This window comes from Ictalurus furcatus, chromosome 7 (assembly GCF_023375685.1).
Source record: "Ictalurus furcatus strain D&B chromosome 7, Billie_1.0, whole genome shotgun sequence".
NCBI lineage: Eukaryota > Metazoa > Chordata > Actinopteri > Siluriformes > Ictaluridae > Ictalurus > Ictalurus furcatus.
Genome location: NC_071261.1, coordinates 23,850,943 through 23,873,276, shown reverse-complemented (window position 1 = coordinate 23,873,276; position 22,334 = coordinate 23,850,943). Strand labels below are relative to the sequence as shown.

At 43.0% G+C, this 22,334-nt stretch overlaps 1 protein-coding gene across 1 annotated transcript in view; it reads left to right on the top strand.

Annotated features, from left to right (window-relative positions):
• Window positions 1-6,788: 6,788 nt before the first annotated feature.
• efnb3b (ephrin-B3b) overlaps window positions 6,789-22,334 on the top strand; it is a 70,517-nt gene continuing 54,971 nt past the window's right edge. Inside the window, exon 1 of the mRNA XM_053629352.1 lies at window positions 6,789-9,931. Coding sequence (XP_053485327.1) covers window positions 9,780-9,931 — 152 coding nt within the window. The 5' untranslated portion in view covers window positions 6,789-9,779. The remainder of the gene's footprint in view (window positions 9,932-22,334) is intronic.

Here is a 22,334-nt window from a genome sequence, read left to right as displayed (position 1 = left end):
TACTAAAAACAGGATAATGGGTACAGTAAGTGACACTGTAGTGCTGACCAGTACACAGTTCTAGTGTGGAAGTGTAAAATATAACAGCTAGTGCAAAAAGATGAGTATAGAGTATGTTTTTGTAAGGACATTAGCAGCAAAAATACAGGTACAATCACAAAAAAACTGTGAAATCCTGTACAGACTGTGTATCTAGTTATGTAGTATGTGTGGAAATATAGCACTAGGTAGGGAAACCATTGCCACAGTCAATAACTCCTGTTTAACTCACTCTTAACAGGAATGTGTGAATGCAGTTCATGATTCTGTCCACAAGAGGCGCTGTTTAGGTTACACCTAAACGTCAATAAATTTCAGGCAAACAACTAAATTTCACACGTTCTCTCTCTCTCTCTCTCTCTCTCTCTCTCTCTCTCTCTGCAGAGCTGTGTTTTGACAATTTATGGGGTCGTCTATTGTGTTTACTTTAAAACATTCTGTGCCAGTTTGTTTTTTTGTTTTTTTCTTGCTTATGCTTTTTTTTTTTTTTTTTTTAAATGTGTGAATACATAAAGAATAGAAGTCTAATAATTAAAAACATTGACGCAAAGCATATTAAATAACCTGCACTGTGGGAGGTAAGTCACGCAGCTTTCTTACATACACGCTTCACTAACCACAAACACAAAGGCATCTACTCTTGTATCCAGTGGATCCATTTATTCTTCAATGCTAAGCTGCAGCAGGCTTCTCTTGTGCTGTCTGAGTTGCTTAGTGACCAATTTGAGAAAGAGGGAGTGGAAGTGAGTAGAAAGTCAAGTGTGTTTTAAAGGGTATAATTCTGGTGCTCCAGAAGAGTAAGGGCACTGGAGAGTAGACTTTTAAACACAAGTCCCAAGGAGATGATGTTCAGCAGGACCAGGACTTGCAGAAAACACACATTTTAGGAAAGTGATGAATATATCAGGTGCAATACCAGTTACAGAGACCTGTTAATAACAGTGGAAGGAAATGTTAAAAGTTCATAAATAAACCAAAGCCATAACCAACTTGTTCCACTTTTGATTTTGTTATTAAGGGAATTAGTTCAGTTTAATTTAATCAATGTTTTAAAACTAGTATTCTCATAAGGGTATTGCAGCTTTGTTAATTAATTATTATTATTTTTAGCTATACTGCACTTAGACTGCCTTCACTCTTAGTACCGTGTAATGCTATGGTGTTCAAAGTGGGGTCTGGGGAACCCCAGTGGTCCGTGAAGTATATCCGGAGCCTCCCTGACTGTATTGTTTTTTTTTTATATCACTTGGCAGTGGTGGAGATGACTACTAATATAAGTGTTATTGTAGTTGTAGGCCTAATTAACTGGCCACTTGAACTGAAATGTGTTTGTCTAAAATTCAATAACTATAAAACAAGTATTTTTAGTATTCAAAATTGTACATTTTAAAATGAAACCCTACATTTAATAAAGCCAGAACCAGTTGTTAATATAAAACAAATCTATATATATCTGGATGAGTGGAAAATTCAGGAATGAAATGCTATAATGGCTTAATACATTTATATATTGATACAGATTTGCTCTACTGTTCTTAATTAATCATGATGTGATCGCAAGGGGGTCACTGGAAATTCTTTTACTCTGGAAGGGGTCCATGGCTGCAAAAAGTTCAAGAACCTCTGGTTTAATAGACTCTGTACTCCCCAGTAGCAAGTCTGTCTTGCAACACTTTAGGTTTTGACATGTGGTTTGTTTATGGTTAGGCCTGAACTGTGCCTCATAAAAGTTCAAGTTTTTTGAAAGTCCAATTTTACCTCTTTGAGTCAATTTGCGATTTTACCACAGAGCCCACATATCACATATTATACACTTTGAGCTCCGACACATTATTGTGCTTGTCACCTGTTTTTCTCCTTCTTTCTCTCTTTCTGTTCCTACTTCTTGTTTCTCCCACACACTTAAGAAACTTTTGCTGCGTCTCAGCATTTCCACAATAGCATGTTTCCGACTGGAAGGCAGAGCAGAACATTCTCTTCCTTGTAACGACCTGAACACAGCCATACGATGACAGTCCCCTAATTGCTAGGCTCCCTCTCCAAAGCTAGACAAATGACTGTGGCATTTTCAAGTGCTGCATACGCCCCCTTATCTCTCTGACGGCCTGGAGTTCGGCTGACTTCTCCAAGCACCCACTCTTTTCGACCTGCCCTTTCTTCAGCCCAGGCATAATTGTTGCTCTTGTAATGTAAAAAGGTAAAAAAATTGATTCATTCAGCAGTAGGAGAGAAGACTGGTCTACTACCTCCACGACCATCATTGATGGTCCTGTACAATTCAGTCCCAGACTCACCCAGCATTCTGCTAGCTTTGGTGGTGATGGTGAAGCCCAGTTACTCCTGAATGAAGGCAGTCCAGTGTTCCGTGAAAGAGTAGAAGTTGAAGGCCCTGAAATTTTTAGGAGGTATTCAACTTAATTCCTGCTAATTTTAGAAAATATTTTAGCAGTTCCCATTCCAGTTCTTAAGGATCACAAGCCACTCCACATTTTTGTTCCTGTCTTAAATATACTGGAGGCATTTAATCAATCACTGCTGCAAAAGAGCAACACCTGAGCTACCTTGAGGACCGCTGTTTATGGAATTCAAAATATTTCTAAAGATAACTATATGAGAGTTTTACATTTCCAAGAACTTATAAGGCCACACTACAGCTGCAAGGTTTAATATATATATATATATATATATATATATATATATATATATATATATATATACACACACACACACACACACACACACACACACACACACAAATCTCTGTGCTTTTCAAGCTCTCCTTGCACAAGCATTTAGACATTTTAGGATTTTTACCTTCAAATACCTGCTGCTGTAATCATAAAGACTCTTCTGTGCTCATCCCGGAACACTTATTCACAGTATTCTTATACTGAGCATCCTTTCAACACACTTAGTACCTTTTTCCTTGACTCTTCTACACCTGAACACTGTAATGATTTGTAATCTCACTATCCAGTGTCACCCAGAAGAAGACTCTTTTGAGTCTGGTTTCTCTCAGGATTTCTTCCTTGGCTCGTCTCAGGGAGATTTTACTCGCTGTTGTCAACTGGGGTTTGCTTATTAGGGATCTACATGTACTTGAGGATTTCTATAAAGCTGCATTGTGACAATATCTATTGTTAAAAGTGTTATGTAAGTTTAATTGAAATAAATCTAATTGGGTGGCACAGTTAGCATTGCTACATCACAGCTCCAGGGTCCCTGGTTCAAGCCTTAGCTTGGGTTACTTTTACCTCCCAGACAATGTACCAGTAGGTCAGGGGTGTCCGGTCTTATCTGCAAGGGGCTGGTGTGGGTGCAGGTTTTCATCCCAATCAAGCAGGAGCCACACCTGATTCCACCTGTTGATCTTGGCTTTCAGTAGACTCGGGTGTTGCTTCTGCTTGGTTGGAATGGTTGGTGGTGCCACAATTTGAACTTACAACCTTCCAATCAATAGTCCAGCAACTAACCTCTGAGCCACCACTGCCCAGGTGAAGGCATGCATGTAGTTGTGTACATGCTGCCCTGCAATTAACTGGTGTCCTATTCAGGGTGTGTCCAAGGCTCCCACCCAGATCCAGGTTCCAGATCTACTGCAACCCTGACCAGGCTAAAAAGGCAACGGAGGATTGAATTGAATTGAACTGATTCGAAGTGAAGCAAACTGAATTGACCTAGCATGCTTTGGAGGCTTGGTTTTGAAGGTAGCACCAAAAGAGTGTATTTGTTTCAATTTCAAGTTTCAAAACAACTCCTATCAGCTTACTTTCAGCAAAATCACAGATGGCACATTTAATTGCCTTTTGTTTTAACATAATATGACTAATCAGCTGGTTCCAGACTTTAGTTTAGTTAATGAGTGTGAGTGGTTTCTGAAGCAGTGAACTTTGCCCTGATTGTACAAATATTTCTAAGATATTCAAGCGAATTCTGACCCCGTTTGCTCTGCCTTCACTAATTATGTGTAACATGGTCCCGAGCATGCTTCTCCGTTGCCTTCTAGTGGAAGATGGACTGAAGGCGGTGGCGGCAGTTAGGGAGCTGCCATTGTATGTTTGGAGCTGTGAGGAGACCTTGCGTAATGGTCTGTAATTGCTTGTGTAATTGCTCTCTGGGGATAGTGTACGGCAGCCAAGGCCTGAGATTGATCTCATCTTCAAAAACCGAATACGTTCAACCCTGCCAGCCCTGATCATCCATCGTTCTCTTTCCTTCTCTCTCTATCCCCCCCTCACTCCATCTCTCTGTGTTTCTTCCATCTCTCTGTCTCTCCTCGTCTATGTTTCTTTCTCCCTTCTGTCTCCCTCAATCTTTCCTACTAATTCATCATTTAGGTCCACCTCCTTTTCAGTCTCGATCTGCTCCTCTGGCCATTTGTCTGCCTCTTGTTCTCATTGGACTTCTCTCTCTGTTCAGAGGCTTAGTGTTCAGTTGCAGGCAGCCCTGCAGGTAGAGCTGTAGGCCCAGCTCAGGCCTTGATGGCTGGGATGGAGGGAGGGGATGAAGGATGAAAAAGGGCAGGTAGTGCAGGAATCCTTCAGGAGAATAAGGGATGAGTTGGCCTGTGTGCAGCTTAACATTTAAGCACATGGGTGCAAGCTGAAATCATATAGGTTTACCCGCTCAGAACTGAAAACCATTTTACATTATTGTAGTTTGTTATTATCGTTTAATTGACAATTAACTACATTTCCATGAAAACTTTCAATTTACAAATCTCAAAGAGCTTTTTTTTCTCTATACAATACAATAAATCATGTTTCGGTGCATTCAAACTTTAATTATTAGCTGTATTTAAATTAGACAGGTACAGTTGTTGCCTGACAGCTCCAAGGACCCCAGTATAATTCTGATCTCAGGATACTGCCTGTGTGGAGTTTCATATGTTCTCCATGTGTCTGCATGGGTTTCCTCCAGATTCTCCAGTTTCCTCCTAAAATCATTCCAGTAGGTGGACTGGCTATTTGAAATTGCCCCTATGTGAGAATGAATGTATGAATATACACAGGGTGGATAGTGTCCTGTACTGCAATGGACTGGCAACCCCTCCAGGGTGTATTCCTGCTTCACGCCCAGTGTTCCCGGGATAGGCTTGAGCAGGTTAAAGTGATTACTGAAGATTAACTTCTAATTTCACTTATTTCTTCTCATTTCAGTAAGACACTTTTTAACCTTTATTCAAGTATATAACCTTGACTTCACTTCCACTTTTAATTGAGTACAATTTTACGCAAATCATAGGTTCTGCATAGGTTCAACTCATAGATATGGTAGCAACATGAGTTGAACCTAGGAAGAACCTATGCTTTGCATAAAATGATAAATGTGTGTACATTAGAAATAAAAATCACCGAACTTATGCAGTAGTAAAACAGTACACGCAAAACAACAAGCATGCAACAATAACGTCAAACAGGTCACATGATTTGAAAAGACATTTTCATATAAGTCACCTTTATTCATATTTTTTTAGGCTGTCATTCACTTGATATCATGTTGAAAATATGTTTCCAGTGAAACACATCACTCATTCAAACATTACTTGAATACATTGGCCTTTGAATACAGTGATCGTATTGCGTTCCAGGGAACTGTCTTCTGTGTTGGTCACTGAGGCTACAGGATATGTGAGGAATAAGTATCTAGCTCAATTTTGCTTTGTCTTGTCAGTCATCTGATCCCTCTGTGTGTGATTCCCTGGCGCTCTCTCATACATACAGGAACGTGTGAGGGAGTGTGTATTGACAGCATTCCAGAGTGTAAGGGAGGAGTGCACGAGTAAGGCTCAGAGGGAGAGACAAACTCTACAACACAAACATACAGAGGAGATATCTCAACTTCAGGACAGGCAAGAGTGTGAACATGCACACACACACCTCCTTCTCTGTCCCATATAATACCTTACTGAAGCACTATTTCTTCATTAGTGTGTTTCACTTGGCTCTCTCTGTCTCTGTTGCTCTCATTCTCTCTGTTCCTTTCTCTCTCTTATTTTCACTCTCTCATCACTTTTCCTCATCATTTTTCAAACTTTGTTCTCTGTTATTACTTTTTCCATGACTATTTCTGTTACTTGTGTCCTCGTCCAACTTTCTGTAGTGTGATAACTCAGCTAGTTTAAATGCGTATGTGTGTGTCTGCGTGTCTGCCTGTGTGTGTATGCATATGTGTGTGCTGTGGGCTGCAGCAGCTGCAGGACAGTCTGGATGGAGTCTGTAGGGAGTGGATGCGGTATGAGGCAGAGCTTAAGGTCAGAACTCATAACGAGGTCATCATGAATAAATGAACAGCTCCGAAATGGGCCCGGGTCCAATGCAGCATCTGCAACTCACTAAGCTGACCAGCACAACCACAGACCCTCTCTCTCTCTCACTTTGTGCCAGCACATCTCCTGACTTTTTATTTCCTGTTAAACTTGCTGATGTCATTGCCTTGGCTTCAGCCCTTCAACCCGCTTTTTTTTTTTTGGTCTATCTCTCGCGCTCTCGCTCGCTCTCATCCAAGGTGCTGCAGCCTCCTCATCATCACTGATATTTCCAGCATGTGGTTGTTGTCGTTTTCCGCCTGTCCGACTCTGTCTGCATCTGCTATAATGCTCACACTAGGCTGCTGTACATTCATTATTTCTCTCTCTTTGACATATTTTCACAACTCTCTCTCCTCCTTCTTGTTCTCTCTCTCTTCCCCTTCTCTCTCAGAATGTGCTGGCGAGCTACAGGCCGTATCTGACTGACTCCTCTGTCCACTCTGGAAGAGAAGCACTGGCTGTAGGTCCAGCATGTGTAGAGAACATCCAGTGCACTCAATGCAATGTAACAGATTAACATCCAAGTGATGTATTCTACACGGAGACCACATCTAATCATAATCATCCATAGAACTCTGGGAATGTCTCTCTGTGATTAACGTGCTATCATCAAGTCTACATAGTGTAATTTCTTCTTTGTTCTGTTGAAATATTACTCCAACCTTGAATCTTCTGACTGTTGTATCTTACCCCACAGGTCCCTGTCCTACACACATGAGTGTTTTCCCTGCTCCCTGCTAATCAGCTAATTGACAGCCCTTCTTGAAATGAAGTGGGTATAGTAAAATATTAGAGCAGGGAAAACACCAAAATATGCAAGACAGGGGTTCAACGAGGTTTGGGAACCTTGTCCTTAATAACCATTACCTACACTATTAAAAATATAGCATCTTTAATGGTTCTTTATGATGGCCGGCTGTGGCTCAGGTGGTAGAGCGGGTTGTCCACTAATCGTAGGGTTGGCAGTTCGATTCCCGGCCCGCCTGACTCCACATGCCGAAGTGTCCTTGGGCAAGACACTGAACCCCAAGTTGCTCCTGATGGCAAGTTAGTGCCTTGCATGGCAGCTCTGCTACCATTGGTGTGTGAGAATGGGTGAATGAGACACAGTGTAAAGCGCTTTGGATAAAAGTGCAGACTATATAAGTGCAGACATTTCATTAATGGTTCTTTATAGCCACATAGGTACTCCAAAGAACCTTCTTTTTGTCACAAACCATTTTTCATTGTATAGGATTCTTGAGTTGAGCTATATGATTCTTTGGAGATTAAAGAAGTCCTTTATGTTTTATTATATGTTCTTCAGAGCAGTGTATTGGTTCTTCAAGTTACCATCGCTTAACCCTATAAGGTTCTTTGTGAGACTGGAAAAGGTTCTCCTGGCATCACTCTTAAGAGCCTTACTTTGGTTCCGTAAAGCACTAACTAAGTGTTTTTTGTTTTTTTGGTTTTTTAGAGAACATATAATAACATGGTTCCTTGTAGCGTTGCTGTGAAGAAGCATTTCTAGGTTGTTTAAAGCATCAGTAAATAGATAGTTGTAAAAAGAACATCAGAGTAAAATGTAACTTAACAATCCAACTTAAAATGGTTCTCCTTTGGCATCAGGCTGAAACCACCTTTTTGGTTCTAACTGGATACCTTTATTTTTTAAGAGTGTAGGAAGGTGTTGTACCTCATTATTTCCACATGGTGGCACTGCAGGCAAAGCTTTCCAGCGTCATTGCTTCACTCCCCATTATCCAGTACCTGTTACATATATAATATAGTTAGTGTGTTACCTGTTACACCTATCTGCAGCCAACTAACAAGTAACACTAACACTCTGGGGAAGGTCTGGACAGAATAAACAGTCGTGCATTAGCCTTTATTTGCATAATGACATATGGGTTATAAATTAAATGTAGTGTAGCCTATATATGCCGCAGGGTATTTGACGCCTGGCAGCAAACTCATTAGAGTAAATGGTGTTAATATGGCATGCACAGTTTCCGGTGGGTCCACCCGGGGGCGCACTATAGCGCGTTTTACGCGTTTCTATAGCTAGAGCATTCTGTACGCCACTAGCCTGTTTTTCTTATTTAGTACTGTGATATGTGGTTTGGGAACGTGTACGTGTGGATTCTCAGGATGGAGCAGAAAAATAAAGGGTTTGGTCGAATTGTGCAGGCTGGATAACAGCGCCTCATGTTACGTTTAATAAACCCCAAAAGAAAAATCCACTCCGTTAGTGCGGCCGCCAGCCGGAAGATAGGGCTTTCCCCCCTTCCCTCCCCCCTCCCTTCTCCTTTTCTCCAACAAGTCAGTCTGTCAGCGAGCTAGGACAAATCTCACCACAAGGCTTTTCAGCAGCAAGTGAAGGAGACAGGAGCACGAAGCGCTCTACTAAAGCCATAACCCACCGGGATTTAGCCATCCAGCGCCACTGCGCACTCGTTTTCCGCGTCTCTATTAAGGACATTCATCGATGCGCTAGAGTTGAACATTTCTTTATGATTTCTTTGTTTGGTTGCCTTTTTTCCTTTTCTTTCTTTCTTTTCTTTTTTACTCCGTATTCACATGTTCACCTCTGAGCCGTGCGCGCCAGAGACGGTCGGTTTGGTCGAAATCCAGTGATCCAGTGCGCAGGAAGGAGCCGGAGCAAGGGAAGGAGCTCAGAGCGCGCGGAGGAATTACGAGAAGAGCGCAGAAGAGCAAGTGTAGGAGAGAAGAAAAAATAAGGAGAAGAAAGAAAAGCATCGTCACGGGGTTTCTTTCTGAGAATGGAACTTTGCGCGGCCAAGAAGGGCATTTCGTTTTAATCACACATCCATCTGTTCTTTTGATTTATTAATTATTTTTGGGGGGGTAATTTTTTTTTTTTTGGGTTGCATCCTTCATCTCTTGGAAGAAAAACGCAACAAGAAGACAGGAGGGGAAGAAGGAAAGGGGAATGGGTAAGAAGAGAGATCTTGCAGCCGAAGACAGCGCGAGAATTTCAATAAAATTAGACTCTTGCCAATTGTAGGCTCAAATTGACAAACCCGGATTAAAAAAAAAGCGACTTTGTGTCAGGATTGCTGCTATTAGTGGAGTTTTCTTTCCACGACTGACCGAGCACAGACTTTGAGGGAAAGAAGATAAAGCCAACAATTAAGAAATACTTGACTAGTCTGTAAAGTGTGCCTTTACAGAATATTTAGTGGGATTTCATCTGCTTCATCTCAAAGCGGATAACCCAAACTTGACATTAATAAACCCTGCGGGTTGTTGTGTTGTGCCTTTTGGTTTTGTCTTCATATCCATGCGGACACATTGCACCTTAACGCACTGACGGATTCCCCTCTGTAGCCTTACTGAGATTTAGGCTTTGTTCCTAAAGGCTTCCTCCTACTGTGTGTGTGGGTTTGTTTGTTTTTTTGGTGGTGGTAGTGGAGGATCTCCTTTATCCATGATGGGGGAACGCAGACCGGGTTCTGGGCTTGAAATGGCGAGTCCGAGCTGTGCAAACGCGCTGGGATTTCTCCTCATAATCTTGGTGGATTTACTCGGAATCACGGCGACGAACATGGAGCCAATCTACTGGAACTCCATGAACAAAAGGTAAGAGCCCAAACTAAAGCCCAGCACACACCGCGTCGACTACAGGCTTGTTCAGGACTGCTCTGGGTAGCTCTAGAGCCAGTCAAACGCCTGCACTGTGAGACGCGTCTCCGGCGCTTGGATATAAAGGATATAAAGAAGTGTCAGGCTGTGTTAGAGAGACAGGTCCTCTTAGTGGCTGAGCTGAAAGACTGGGGGAGTGCTGAGCATCAGTGCAGACTCATAAACGCCACATTTCATCCACTGTGGACGGCTGGGACGGTTTACAACACGTTTATGGATGCGTTGGCTTTTATAGCCGCTCTCATTTAGATCCTGTCGCTTTGCATTTCAATTGTATAGATAGAGCATGCAGGCCCAAAGGAATCCTAACAAGCTATTTGAAACATATATTTAAAAAAACAAACAAAAAAACAACAACAACAACAACAAAAAAAAACCCAAAACAATTTCATATTTTTAGTGCATAAAAATGAACGTGACCTGTCCATCTTATATAGGTCTCTCTCTCTCTCTCTCTCTATCTCTCTCTCGCTCTCTCTAGGCTATTTTTATTTTCATTAATTAAATCATTTCTTTTATTAATTGGTTGGTTAGTTACCAAATCTGTTCGGCCTAGGCCTCTAGCGCGCTCCTCGTAAGGTTGCTTTAGCCTATATTTCATGAAATACAGCCGTATTTTATGTCTAAAATGATGTATGCGTTAAATGCATGCACATTTGCCAATCAGGGGGGAGAAAAGAAAAACCCCAACTATTTCTGCGTGCAAGAAGAAGAAAAAAGTGCTCTCCATCCCCAGTCATCACTTTCCTCTAGGCCTCTTACTAAAGCAGGAAGGCAAAGGTCCAGCCAGTGTCGTGATTTCATTACTTTAGGCTATCTGAGACTTTGACCAGGATTTACGGATCGTTTTGAATCAAAGAGGTGAACACAGGCTAGGCACGTCGAACCCCGCACACTAGCTCTAGGCCTAGATGGGTTCATGTGTGTTCAATAAATAACAGATAACACAGTTATACGGTATGGCAGTTAGTACACTGGAACAGTTCCTGACCTAACTGGAGGTTTATGGAGGGCCAGACCATAATGGGTAGCAACCCCCTACACACACACACACACACACACACACACACCCTTTTGTCATTATCCGCTTGTTTAAGTGGACACCCGGCGTCCTGGGACTACTTCTAACTCGGTATGTGGGTTATGAGGGGCTATTAGCCGTGCCATAGCGCTCCTGAAAGACGAGTCAGGGTTTTAATGGGAGAAAGAGAATGTGTGTGTGTGTGTGTGTGAGAAGGGGTCTCTGCGCGTTGTTCTGCGTGACCCGTTTATTGTGTGCGGTGATTAACGCAGTTTAGCAGCGGCGCTAGTTTTCGCACCCCGACATGTTTCACTTGTTTGATTTCACAATTTCACACGAGTCCAAACCACTCTCTTTTCTTCTCTTCTCTCCTCTTCTCTCCTCTCCTTCATCAGCTCTTTCTCAATCTGCAAGCTCTCCACTCCAACATCAGGAAAACACACACATACATACTTGTTGGGTGTGAGTCACTGAACACTGCACAGGCCCGAGCAGGCCACTTAGATTAAAAGTAACCATATGCAGGTCATTCTGGCCTGTAATTAATATGACCTTAATGTGACTAAAAGCAAGCATATGGAGGTCACTCTGGGCTCTGCGGCATGTTTAATTACGAGCACGACACCCGCTTACCATCTTCATCTGATTATATATCCTCCTTATCAGAATTTGTTCCTCTTCTTTCCTCGAGCTCTCGTCATTGTGTTTTTCTTGTGATGCTCCTGCCGTTGCCTGTGCTCAGTTAAACCCACATGTAGCATGTAACGGTTAATGATCCCACTCATCCAGTAGGGAGAGAGGGATGAGAGGACCAGAGAGGAGCGAGCGCAGCAAGGGGCATCCTTCCATGTGCAGAAATCGATATCGTTTAACCCACGGATGTCAGTATGAGTTAGGCTTAAGAAAACGCAAGTGCAGCACGGTGATCACCTTGAGGACGACTGCCGAGGGCGAAAAAAAATCCATACGGGCCAAATGTGTCAATTGTAGACACTGAAATTGAATAAACCGTCACAGTTGATATTGGACGACGTAGCTTTGGGCTGCGTTGTGGAGGTGTCTGACAATCTAAGCAGACTAATCATGTAGGTCTTGTGTTCGCTCTAATGGGAGATCAGTGACTCGAGTATTAAAGTGCCTAGACGCTGGCCTTGGCTTCTGGCCTGCTCACCTCTATTGTCCACTTTATTCAGCATCAGGAGTGACCACCTGGAGTCATGGAAGGGTTTTTTTTTTTTTTTACCACTGACTTTTTTTTTTTTGGACAGTGTATCTGAGGAAGAACTGTAACAATTCTCATCTCACCTTTTTATCTATATTTATTTAGTAGGCAGACTGTGAGATTGATTTATGAATAATAAACGATGGGGATTATCTGGAATTAAGGTACTCTCTTAGAAAAAAAAAAAAAGGTTCTTCAAGGGTTCCTTAATGATTCGCTGAATAATTAAAGATTGTAGCTTCCTGAAAGGGTTGTATTTGGAATTTTCTGATAGGGAAACACTCAGTTGTAGGGTTCTAAATATGAACGTAGAACTTTTTAGTATTTGCCCAGAGGGACAACTGAAGAACGCTTAATGGTGTATAAGGAAGAAACTGATCAGTACGAAAATCAGGACAATCCTGAAGTTCTTACGACAATATTTCAATACAACAGCACATTAGTATAGGTTTTATGTGAAGTTCCTGGGGTCAGTTTTTTCTACAGTTCTTAAAATACATGTATGGTGCTCACAGGTAATGGTGGTCAAATCTGGCTTCACACTTACTATAGTACATTGGACTCCTTACAACTACTACCAACTCATTAGAAGACCATACTCCTGTTTATTTTATTTATTTTTCAATTCAGTGTTAAAATAATGAATTAAAGTGTGTCTCGTAAGGCTCAGATAAGCTGTTGTGTATTTTGTTAAAATGCTTTCAGGGGTTGCGTGCGTGTCACCATCCTGTTACTGCTGGTGGTGACTTGTATTACAACTATTTTCCCTCAAACACATTAACATCTAATCCCCTCCAGATTCTCAACAATTATTTCATAGGCAGCTAATTAGCTCTGGATAAAAGGCTGGGGATTGAGGCTAAATGTATCAACAAGAGGTTAAATAGAGAGGATAAGAGAAAGAGAGAGCTGGAAGTTTTGGAGAATGACTTGGAATCATGGAGAAATGAAGCCACAATGTCAGTGGGTCAGATTTAAACTGCAGAGAGCAGTCGTGTTTGTTTGTGCCAGAATGAGATCGTCATCTGTACAACATAAAAGCACAAACTAGCATGTTTTATAATCATACAAAAATTTAAAGAGCCCATAACAGGCTACGTGGGTCAATTAAAATTTTTAAAAACCATATTTGGGACAGAGAATGGCAATAAAAAATAATGTCAGAGTGGATGAATTAATTACCTCAAGGACATTTTATGGGGCTTGTGTATAGCTTTGGGTTTGTGCAGCACCATTAATTTGCGTAACTGAATTGTATTGGAGTTGATCTATTGTGGCTTGAGGACTGAGGCCGATTTCTATTAAAGCGCTATGGTCAAGGCAAATTAGGTTTTTATTCGGTGAAAGCAAAGAGCGCAACAGTGTGTCGCATTGTCTAAATCTTGAGGGAGAAAAGCTGTGTGTGTGTGTGTGTGTGTTGCTATGTGGATAAATTAGTCTTAGGATGGGTGTACTTGTGTACGGAATATTGTGATGTTTCAGCTTTTCTATTGTTTAGTGCCTGTCTGAGGCCTTTGCAATGCGTAGTCGTGTGTGTGTGTGTGTGTGTTTGAGGGTCTGCTGGAGGCTTTACGAGACAGGAGCTGTGAAAATGGCTCTCAGCTGATGTAGCAGAATAACTTCATTGTGCCTGCCGTCCACTCACTCACACACACACACACACACACACACACACACACACACACACACACGACTGTGTAGAAACCCGTGAAGAAAACTAGGAGTGTGTTTATGAAGGTTTTTTCCACACTTGTATCACAACACGTAGATATATACAGATCATGAGATCTCTCAAGCGACTGTGGGAGATGAGACTCGGTATCTATTATAAGCGCTCCCACACACACTGATGGAAAACGGTAAACATTCTGCCACTTGTGTTGCGCTGGGCATAGTTGTGGATGTGAGAACACCCGGGAGGCATGGCCTTGTGTACCTTCGCTGCATGCTGCTCGAGAACGTGTGTGTGGTCCCTCCGATTGTCTCTCATCAGCTTGCTGTTTGTCTCTGCGTGAGTGCGTGCCTAGCAGCCGCTAGCCATCGACCCCCAGACAGCCGGCCTCTTCACCCCAAACCATAACAATCAAACTCGGATGAGCAGAAGTCGTGTAAAAAAAGAGGATCGGAATTCCGTGGTCATCCTGTTTTTCGCCCCCCTCTTCTTTTTTTTGCACTCGCGTCGCAGTGCAGCAATAACGTTCACTCGTAAAGGGGACCAGAGCCTCTGAACCACCTGCTATAGATGTTATTGCAGGCTCTCTCTTTCTCTCATAGCTAATCCTATCCTGCTCTTTGAGGTCACATAACTGTTCAGCAGGACACCCTTGCACTGCCCTGTACGAAACTGCGTGTGTGTGTGTGATTTCTGTTTCTTTCATTAGGTTTGTTCACACAGACCGCTCCGCTAATCAGGATCATCCTCTTTGCCGACGTCCGGGCCAAACGCACCCCCCCTCACGTGCGCTCTCTCTCTCTCTCTCTCTCTCTAACACACACACACACACACACACACACCCATGAACACCCTGAGTGCACTTGTGGAAACAAGGGAGAAGAGACAGCGAATGGTTACTTTTTCCATTCCACGTTCCTCACTTGTTTTTCCTCTCTTGCTACGTGTGTCCCTTTTTTCTTTTTCCCCCTCTCATCTTTCTCTTGCTTCTCCCTCTCTCTCCTCTGCGCAGTAGATCATGAGCGCCAAGCTGAGTGGACAGTTTCAGTCGATTAGCTAGAGGCTAACTTCTCCCCACTCCAGTACACACCGGCCATATTACTATAGATTAGCGTGGTCCACCTCGGCCTTCCTTTATTGACTTGTCACTCCCACCACTTCTCTCTTCCCCTCCATCTGTCTCTCACCTCTCTGAGGCACTGTTCTGGAGTACGTTTCGAGCAGTTGATCAGGAAGGGAATTTTCAGACATGGGGAAGTCGCGCCTGCCTGTAGAGCAGGGGATAAACGGTTTCGACGGACTCTCGTGTTAAAGTGATGGGTGTGGTGGAGCAGGCCTGAGGCTGTAAAAGTGTTCAGACTCAAAGCCCTTATTGACTGATCTCTTCACTGTTTGGCTGGCTGATTCTTAAGCGCCATTATCAGGCTTCTGCTTGCATGACTGACTCCTGAGACCTGTAGATTAGAGCGAGTCACTTTATTGGGCAATTGGATTGCTATTTTGAACCTTGGCACATCCCAGCTCAACACTTCAAAGACACAGAGAGACAGACAGGTATATGAAAGGAATGTAGGGTCACAACGTTTGGCAATTTCAAGCCTTTTTCCATGCCTGAAGTTACTGGCCGCCGGTTTAGTACTGGTTGCAAAGGTCTTCGGTATCTGCTCAAGAGTGGTGCCTACAGGAATTAAAGATCAGGGATGGGGTTAGAAGCAGTGTTCAGTGCTGATTGGTAATGTCTATGGGTGAATAAAAAAAATAAACACATGCAAAAAACTGTTTGTGGCATTTGATTCCTTACCCTGCACAAATGTTAAGTTTTTTGACGTTCATTTCCCATAAAGTGTAACAGAACACTGATTTCCTGACGTTTAGCGTGACTTCAGAGGTTTATAGTATGTGTATGACATACAGTCCAAAATAAGCAGTTAGCAGTTAAGCGTTTCAAGGGGAGGACAAAATAGTGACATTGGTACTCCTCCACCTGGAGGCTCACTCCACTCAGGTGCGACTTGTGCTAATTGCCTGTGCTCTGTAGCACGATATCTCTTCTGTATCACGTTCAATTTGAAGGGCCTGCTGATAAGAGTCATTAGTGGGGCAGACAGTAGTGTGCATGAGAAAGAAAGAGAGAGAGAGGGAGAGAGAGAGCTATCTTCCCTCCACTGGGATCTGAGTGAATATCCTGATCATAAAGATCCATATCAAGCTGAGCTTATCTCTAGCTCACTGTTGTAATGACCCAGGTGTGGGAATCCCGATTTGTAAGGCTGTGCAGTACTCTAGCCCCCCAGCTGCTGCCTCCTTGGGGCGGGTTTGTGCGTCTATTTGTGCTGAGCTCAGCTTTTGTGTGTGTGTGTGTGTGTGTGTGTGTGTGTGTGTAAAGCAAGGAGCCAGACCAGTTTTATTTGTATCTCCCTGCTCCCTTACAACAAGAAAGCCATAACCCTGCTCATTACAGACAAAAGGAAAATCGCTTAGCAGCGGAATGAGGGATATCAGCATGTCTATTCAAAACACACAGACATTTACGCAGAGCTCTTCCTGTACAGACCTCAGAGGCGTCTGGTGTCGTTGTTACAGTGATAAAGCGTCTCCTGAGTTTGACTAGAACATGATACTAGGTATTGTTAATGTTGGTGCTAAAAATACTTTGACAGGGAGTTTGTGCTTGGTGTGGATGTCTGTGTGCGTTGCCAGAACACAGCGCCAAATCTGGTCTTTGTAACATCTGAGTAAATCAAGTGGGACCAATGAACTGTGTGTCTCAGTGAGAGAGAGGCAGCTCCTAATTGTCAGTTAGGGGGGCCCGGGATTTGACATGACCCACTTGCAGAGCATGAGAGATGGTCAGTGGATCATGACCTCGAAAACTTCCTGCTTGGCTCCTTACAGAGAACAGACTGAAATGCTCACAATACTGCTGACAAGGCGAGGGCCCAGTTCCTGTCCAAATGGAGAACACTAACACTCACTCACTCTTTAGTGTATCCATCATGCGTGGCAGCTTAAATCCGATCTCTGATGGCTCAGACGTCTCCATTTTTGTCGTCAATTGTTTTTTCCTGTATAAAGTGTAATTCAAGTCAAGTCAAGTGCTATTAAAAGGGTATTACTGGGAAGTGGCTTAGGGTGCCTAAGTAGTTCTAAGAAGCCAGCTCTTAGATGTGTTGATTATAGGTACAGTCAGTGATTCTTACATCAGAACACTTTTGGGGGGGATATCTTCTGAGAGAAAAAAACTCACTCACTCAACCACCTTTCAACCAGTCAGGAAAAGAAGGCGTCTCTAGTCACCTGTCAATTCTGAAAGCTCCACCTCTTCCATTAGCACTCGAGCGTTAGTGTTCTGGGGCATGGCACTGGAGGGCCCCCTGACAGGAGGGGCTGTATTTATTCAAATGATAAGTTTCCAAACAGCTAGCTTCAGGTACTTCTGCCAAAACCGTTGACTACTTTTAAGTGTCTAAGGAAAGGGAAGTAGTAAACGCGTGGCCTCTGGACCGGGATGAGGCCTAGTTTCGAGTCGGTTTCAGAACGCCCCCGTCGCTCACAGAGGCAGCTGCGAATCATTATTCTAATGCTTTTTTTGTCTGAGTTGGACTGCTTTTGGTAGAAATGAGAACTCTGTTGGACGGAGTGCTGCAGGCGAGAGCGGAGGAGCTCTGGCAGACGGGCTGCATTCGTGGTAAGGACTTGCAGCTTGAGTTTGGCCCACAGCCGTCGTCCTGCTTTAATATCACTTCAGGGTTTCTTTTCCTGATTCGTTAAATGCATCCCAGAAGCCCAGCGCTACGCATCAGAATGCACTCTGCTTCGAGTTTCGCTCTTTTTATTTTTTTTCCGTTGTTCTTTTTCTTTTTCCTTTCTGTGAAAAGCGTTACATGCACATGCACGGTCGTGAAAAAAACATGTTATAGCTCTGAGTGTTGGATAGAGTCCAATGTCAGGGGTTAAATTTCCTCAGAGGCTCACCCCCCATCTCTCTCTCTCTCTCTCTCTCTCTCTCTTCATCAGTAGCGCAACACTAGTTTTTTTTTGTTTATTTTTTTACCTTTGCCCCCTTTTCTCTCTTCCTTTCAGACAAAAGGGCCCTAGTTTGCAGCTCACAGAAACATGTCTCTCACACACACACACAGCTTGGTGATTACAGTCTGCCTGAGTCAATCACAAAACACGATTCCTTATCCTTATGTGAAACCCCCCTGCGAGTGTGTTTACTTCCGTCTCCTCCACCCCGTCTATTATGTTACAGAGTTGGCAGTGCTGTGCATTTGTGTGTCTTAAATTGCTGTCTGTGTTTCTTCACTTTCCTTTTTGTCTGCTCTTTCTGTGTGGTTTGACTGGTTAGTGCCAGTCTCACCATTTCTCTCTCTCTCTCTCTCTCTCTCTCTCTCTCTCTCTCTCTCTCTCTCTCTCTTTCTCTCTCTCTCACACTCACACACACACTCTCCCCTTTTCTCTCTGAATAATTCTGATTTCAAAAGCCTCGCTGAATAGGCCTGATTGCCTATCAACGTGGTGTCAGAGTAATTTAGCGGCGCTTGTGAAGGTCCGCGAGATTTCAACCAGCTTATGAGCTGTTCTCATTCCTTCCCATCTAAACGACCAGAAAATCAATCATTCCTTCCTTACCTTTTTTTTCCCTTTTCACCTCCTGTGCTTTTCTTTTCACCCTCCCTGTATCTCTCTCTCTCTCTCTCTCTCTCTCTCTTTCTCACTCTCTCCATCTTTCTCTCTCGCTGTTGGAGGGCATCTGTAGAGCTCCAGCACCACGGGAGAGAAAACAGATGGAGTGGTTTTCTTTCTTTTCTCTGTCTCTTTCTCTCTCTCTCTTTCTCTCACTCGTGCATTTTCTTTTTCTTCTTTTTCCTCTCTTCTGAAAGAAAAAGGGGCCAGAAGAATGCCAGTTGGAGGGGGATTTGGGGGTGCAGGGTGGTGGTGGTGGTATGGGTGGGTGGGGGTGTATATTGGACACAAAGACACTGCAATGCCACAAACCCAGTCCCCGGTCCCCAGCTTCCTAATGCTCACGCCTGTTTGATGGATGTGTGTGGTTCTGATTGTGTGCGTTCGTGTGAGCGTGTATTGATGGTTTTTCGGCTGCAGTAGCCTTGTTTGTTTCAGAGTTAGATAGATGGCGAGGCTTCGTGCTTGTTCACATCGTGTAATGACACCACATGTTTCTAGTTTCCCATGCTCTGTACACCCTCAACGTGTGTTTGCTTTGAGGTTTTAATATTAAAGTGTCTGAGGCATGTGTATGTGATTTTGACTCACTATAGCATGCTTTCTAGTTTACCTTGCTACACTGAGTGTGTGTGTCTGTGTGTGTGTGTGTGTGTGTGTGTGTGTGTGTGTATGAAAGAATCCCATCTTGCTGAGGTTGTAGTATACTTGTCTCCTATAATCCCACATCATGAGACGCTCACATGTTAGTGTTTAAACATGTTAGTGGTGGCTCAGTGGTTAAAGGATCTGGGTTACTGATCAGAAGGTCAGGTGTTCAAGCCCAAGCATTGCCAAGCTACCACTGTTGGGCCCTTGAGCGAGGCCCTTAACCCTCAAGTCGCTCTGGATAAGGGCGTCTGCCAAATGCCATAAAATGTAAATGTAAACATCCAGCACATACCACACACACACACACGGGCAGGCTAATGATGATGTTGAGGCTTTCACTAAACTACTTACATGTGCACACACACCTCAAAATGAGAGCAGCTCAATACAGTTTCATGTGTCAAACACATCAATCACAATCACTGCACATCTGAGGTTCCGTCTGTGCAAATGAACACGTTCTTCTGTTTCCACTAGTCATATCGCTGTCTTTCGCTCTCTCTGTCTCTCTCTCTCTCGCTCTCTCCCCACATGGCCATCTGTAAACAGAGTTAATACACTCAGATAGTCCACTTCATACCGCTCTGTTGTTGAGAGGTCTTGCCAGCTCTCTGTCTATGTTAAGATATTGAGTTTCATTTATGTTTGGAATAGAAACAGCCTACAGAAGGGACCGCTTTTTCTCTTTTTCTTTTACTCTCACTCTCACGCACACTCTTCTTACGACAGGAGTGCTGTTGACTTGCTTTCTGGGGGAAATATCAGATTATGAAGGAAAACACTGCTACCTTTTCCTATGTGTTACTGCGGCTTGCTGCTCGCGTTTTTACGCGGCACCGACTGAGATTAGAATGGAAAGATTGACCAGCTCTTGTCCTCTCAGTGTGCGTGTGTGTGTGTGTGTGTGTGTGTGTGTATGTGTGTGTCTGCTTTAGCCAGACTTATCCTCTTTATACTAGCATATTAAGGAGGACATTTGCAAACCAAAAACCATAAACAAAACAAAGAAACCTGTTTCTGAATGGGAGTGTGCGAAAGGCGAGAGGGAAAACAACAGAAAATGGCCTGTACCACTTGACCCTGTCTTATGGGGGTGTGAGCGATGGGTGGATTATCCCCTGGCACTGCTCACGTGTACCCCCTTCAACGGTGGCCCAGTGTGGCGCACTCTGCTGTCAATCACTCCACAAAGCTGTCTGTTCAGGGATTAGGAGCCTCTGTTCCTCTGTGTAGAAAACTGCACCCCTCCCCACATCCCTCTCTCTGTTTTTTTTTTTTTTTTCCAGCTATGCCTCCTCTATAAAGCTCAGAAGTTCTCCAGCTTTTCCTATTCCACAGGTTTTTCTGCCTTTCATCCCACCTTTGTCACTGAAACCTTGCTGTTTCACCTAGTGCTTTCTGTTCGCTCAGGCCCTGCTGCTTCCGCAGGATTTTCTGTCCTCATTTTTATTCATTCGTAGTTTTCCTCTCGCTCTCTTTTAGACTGTCACTCTTTCTTTTTTCTGCTGTTTAATCTGTTTTCCTTCTACTTCTAGGCTGTAATCTCTTTTGCGTTTTCAGACAAGCGCAAAATCCTCTCTTCTTCCTCACTTTTTCTGGACCATGTGTCTCTCGGTGTAGCGTCAGCAAAATCACTGTCCTTGTCCTTGTCCTTGAGATGTCAAGCATGAGATTTAAATACACACACACACACACACACATATACTGTAGAATATTTGTACACACACATATATATATACTGTAGAATATTTGTACACACACACATACACACTGTAGAATATTTGTACACACACACACATACTGTAGAATATTTGTAAACCCCCCCCCCCCGACACACACACACATACTGTAGAATATTTGTACACACACACATATACTGTTGAATATTTGTACACACACACACTGTAAAATATTTGTACACACACACACACACTATAAAATATTTGTACACACACACACACACTGTAAAATATTTGTACACACACATATACTGTTGAATATTTGTACACACACACACACACATATGTACTGTAGAATATTTGTACACACGCACACACCGACTGTAGAATATTTGCGCGCGCACACACACACACGCACACACACACACACACACATTCCAGGGTTTTAAATCGATACATAATGAAATTCTTAATTTTTTTGAAAATATATAGACCACCCTTTCCCTTGTATCTCATCACGCTCCATCTTATTCCACTTCTTTTTCTTCTCATTCCTCCTGCGTCCATCTCTTTCTCTCCTCACTCTGGGCTATTTTAAATTAGATCCTTTTGTTAATCATTATCGCAGTACTGACCTTTGCATTACTGATACCACAGCAGCCTACAATATGCAAATGAATGCTTTTAACGGTGCCGTTTGTAATGTTAAATTGTGTTCATACACCTGCAATAATCATGTCATTTCAACACTTTCTTTAAAAAACTGCAATTCTCCGCGTTGGTGTGAAATGAACGTTGCCATTGTTTTCAGTTCAGGCTAGTTAGGCTTTATTTCCCCCTTAAAATCCAGTTTGCAAAAGCATATCTCCTTTCAAAACAGGGCTCGGGGTCGATCAGGAGGAGGAAGTCTTGTAACTGTAATTCACCTTACAGGCAGCAGAGGGATTATGAAAATTTCATCCTGATTATTTAATAAACCACAACATTGTGTCTTCTGACTGATCTCAGTGTGTTTGTAGATTTTAGAGCAGTCTTTTCAATTTATCATTATGTCCTGACTAGTTTGGTTTAAATTACACCGCATGTTTTCATTACAGTACTAAGCACTATAATCACAATGTGCTATTTTGGTCTTTGTCCTGTGTGTGAGAGAGAAAGAGGGAGGGGGTGAGGAGAAGGGGAGGGGGGGGGTCTAGATGACAAATGGGTTATCTCTGATATGTAACCCCCCCCCCCCCTTTTTTTTTTCAAAATCTATTATCATGTACACTTCATATTGGATTTGTTTCTTCGCTTCTCCCCCACACATGAGATTGATGTCCTGATTAAATACACATTCAGAACTGAGAGAGAGAGAGAGAGAAAATGAGACCGTGGGTTCATTATAATGACAAGTTATGAGACAA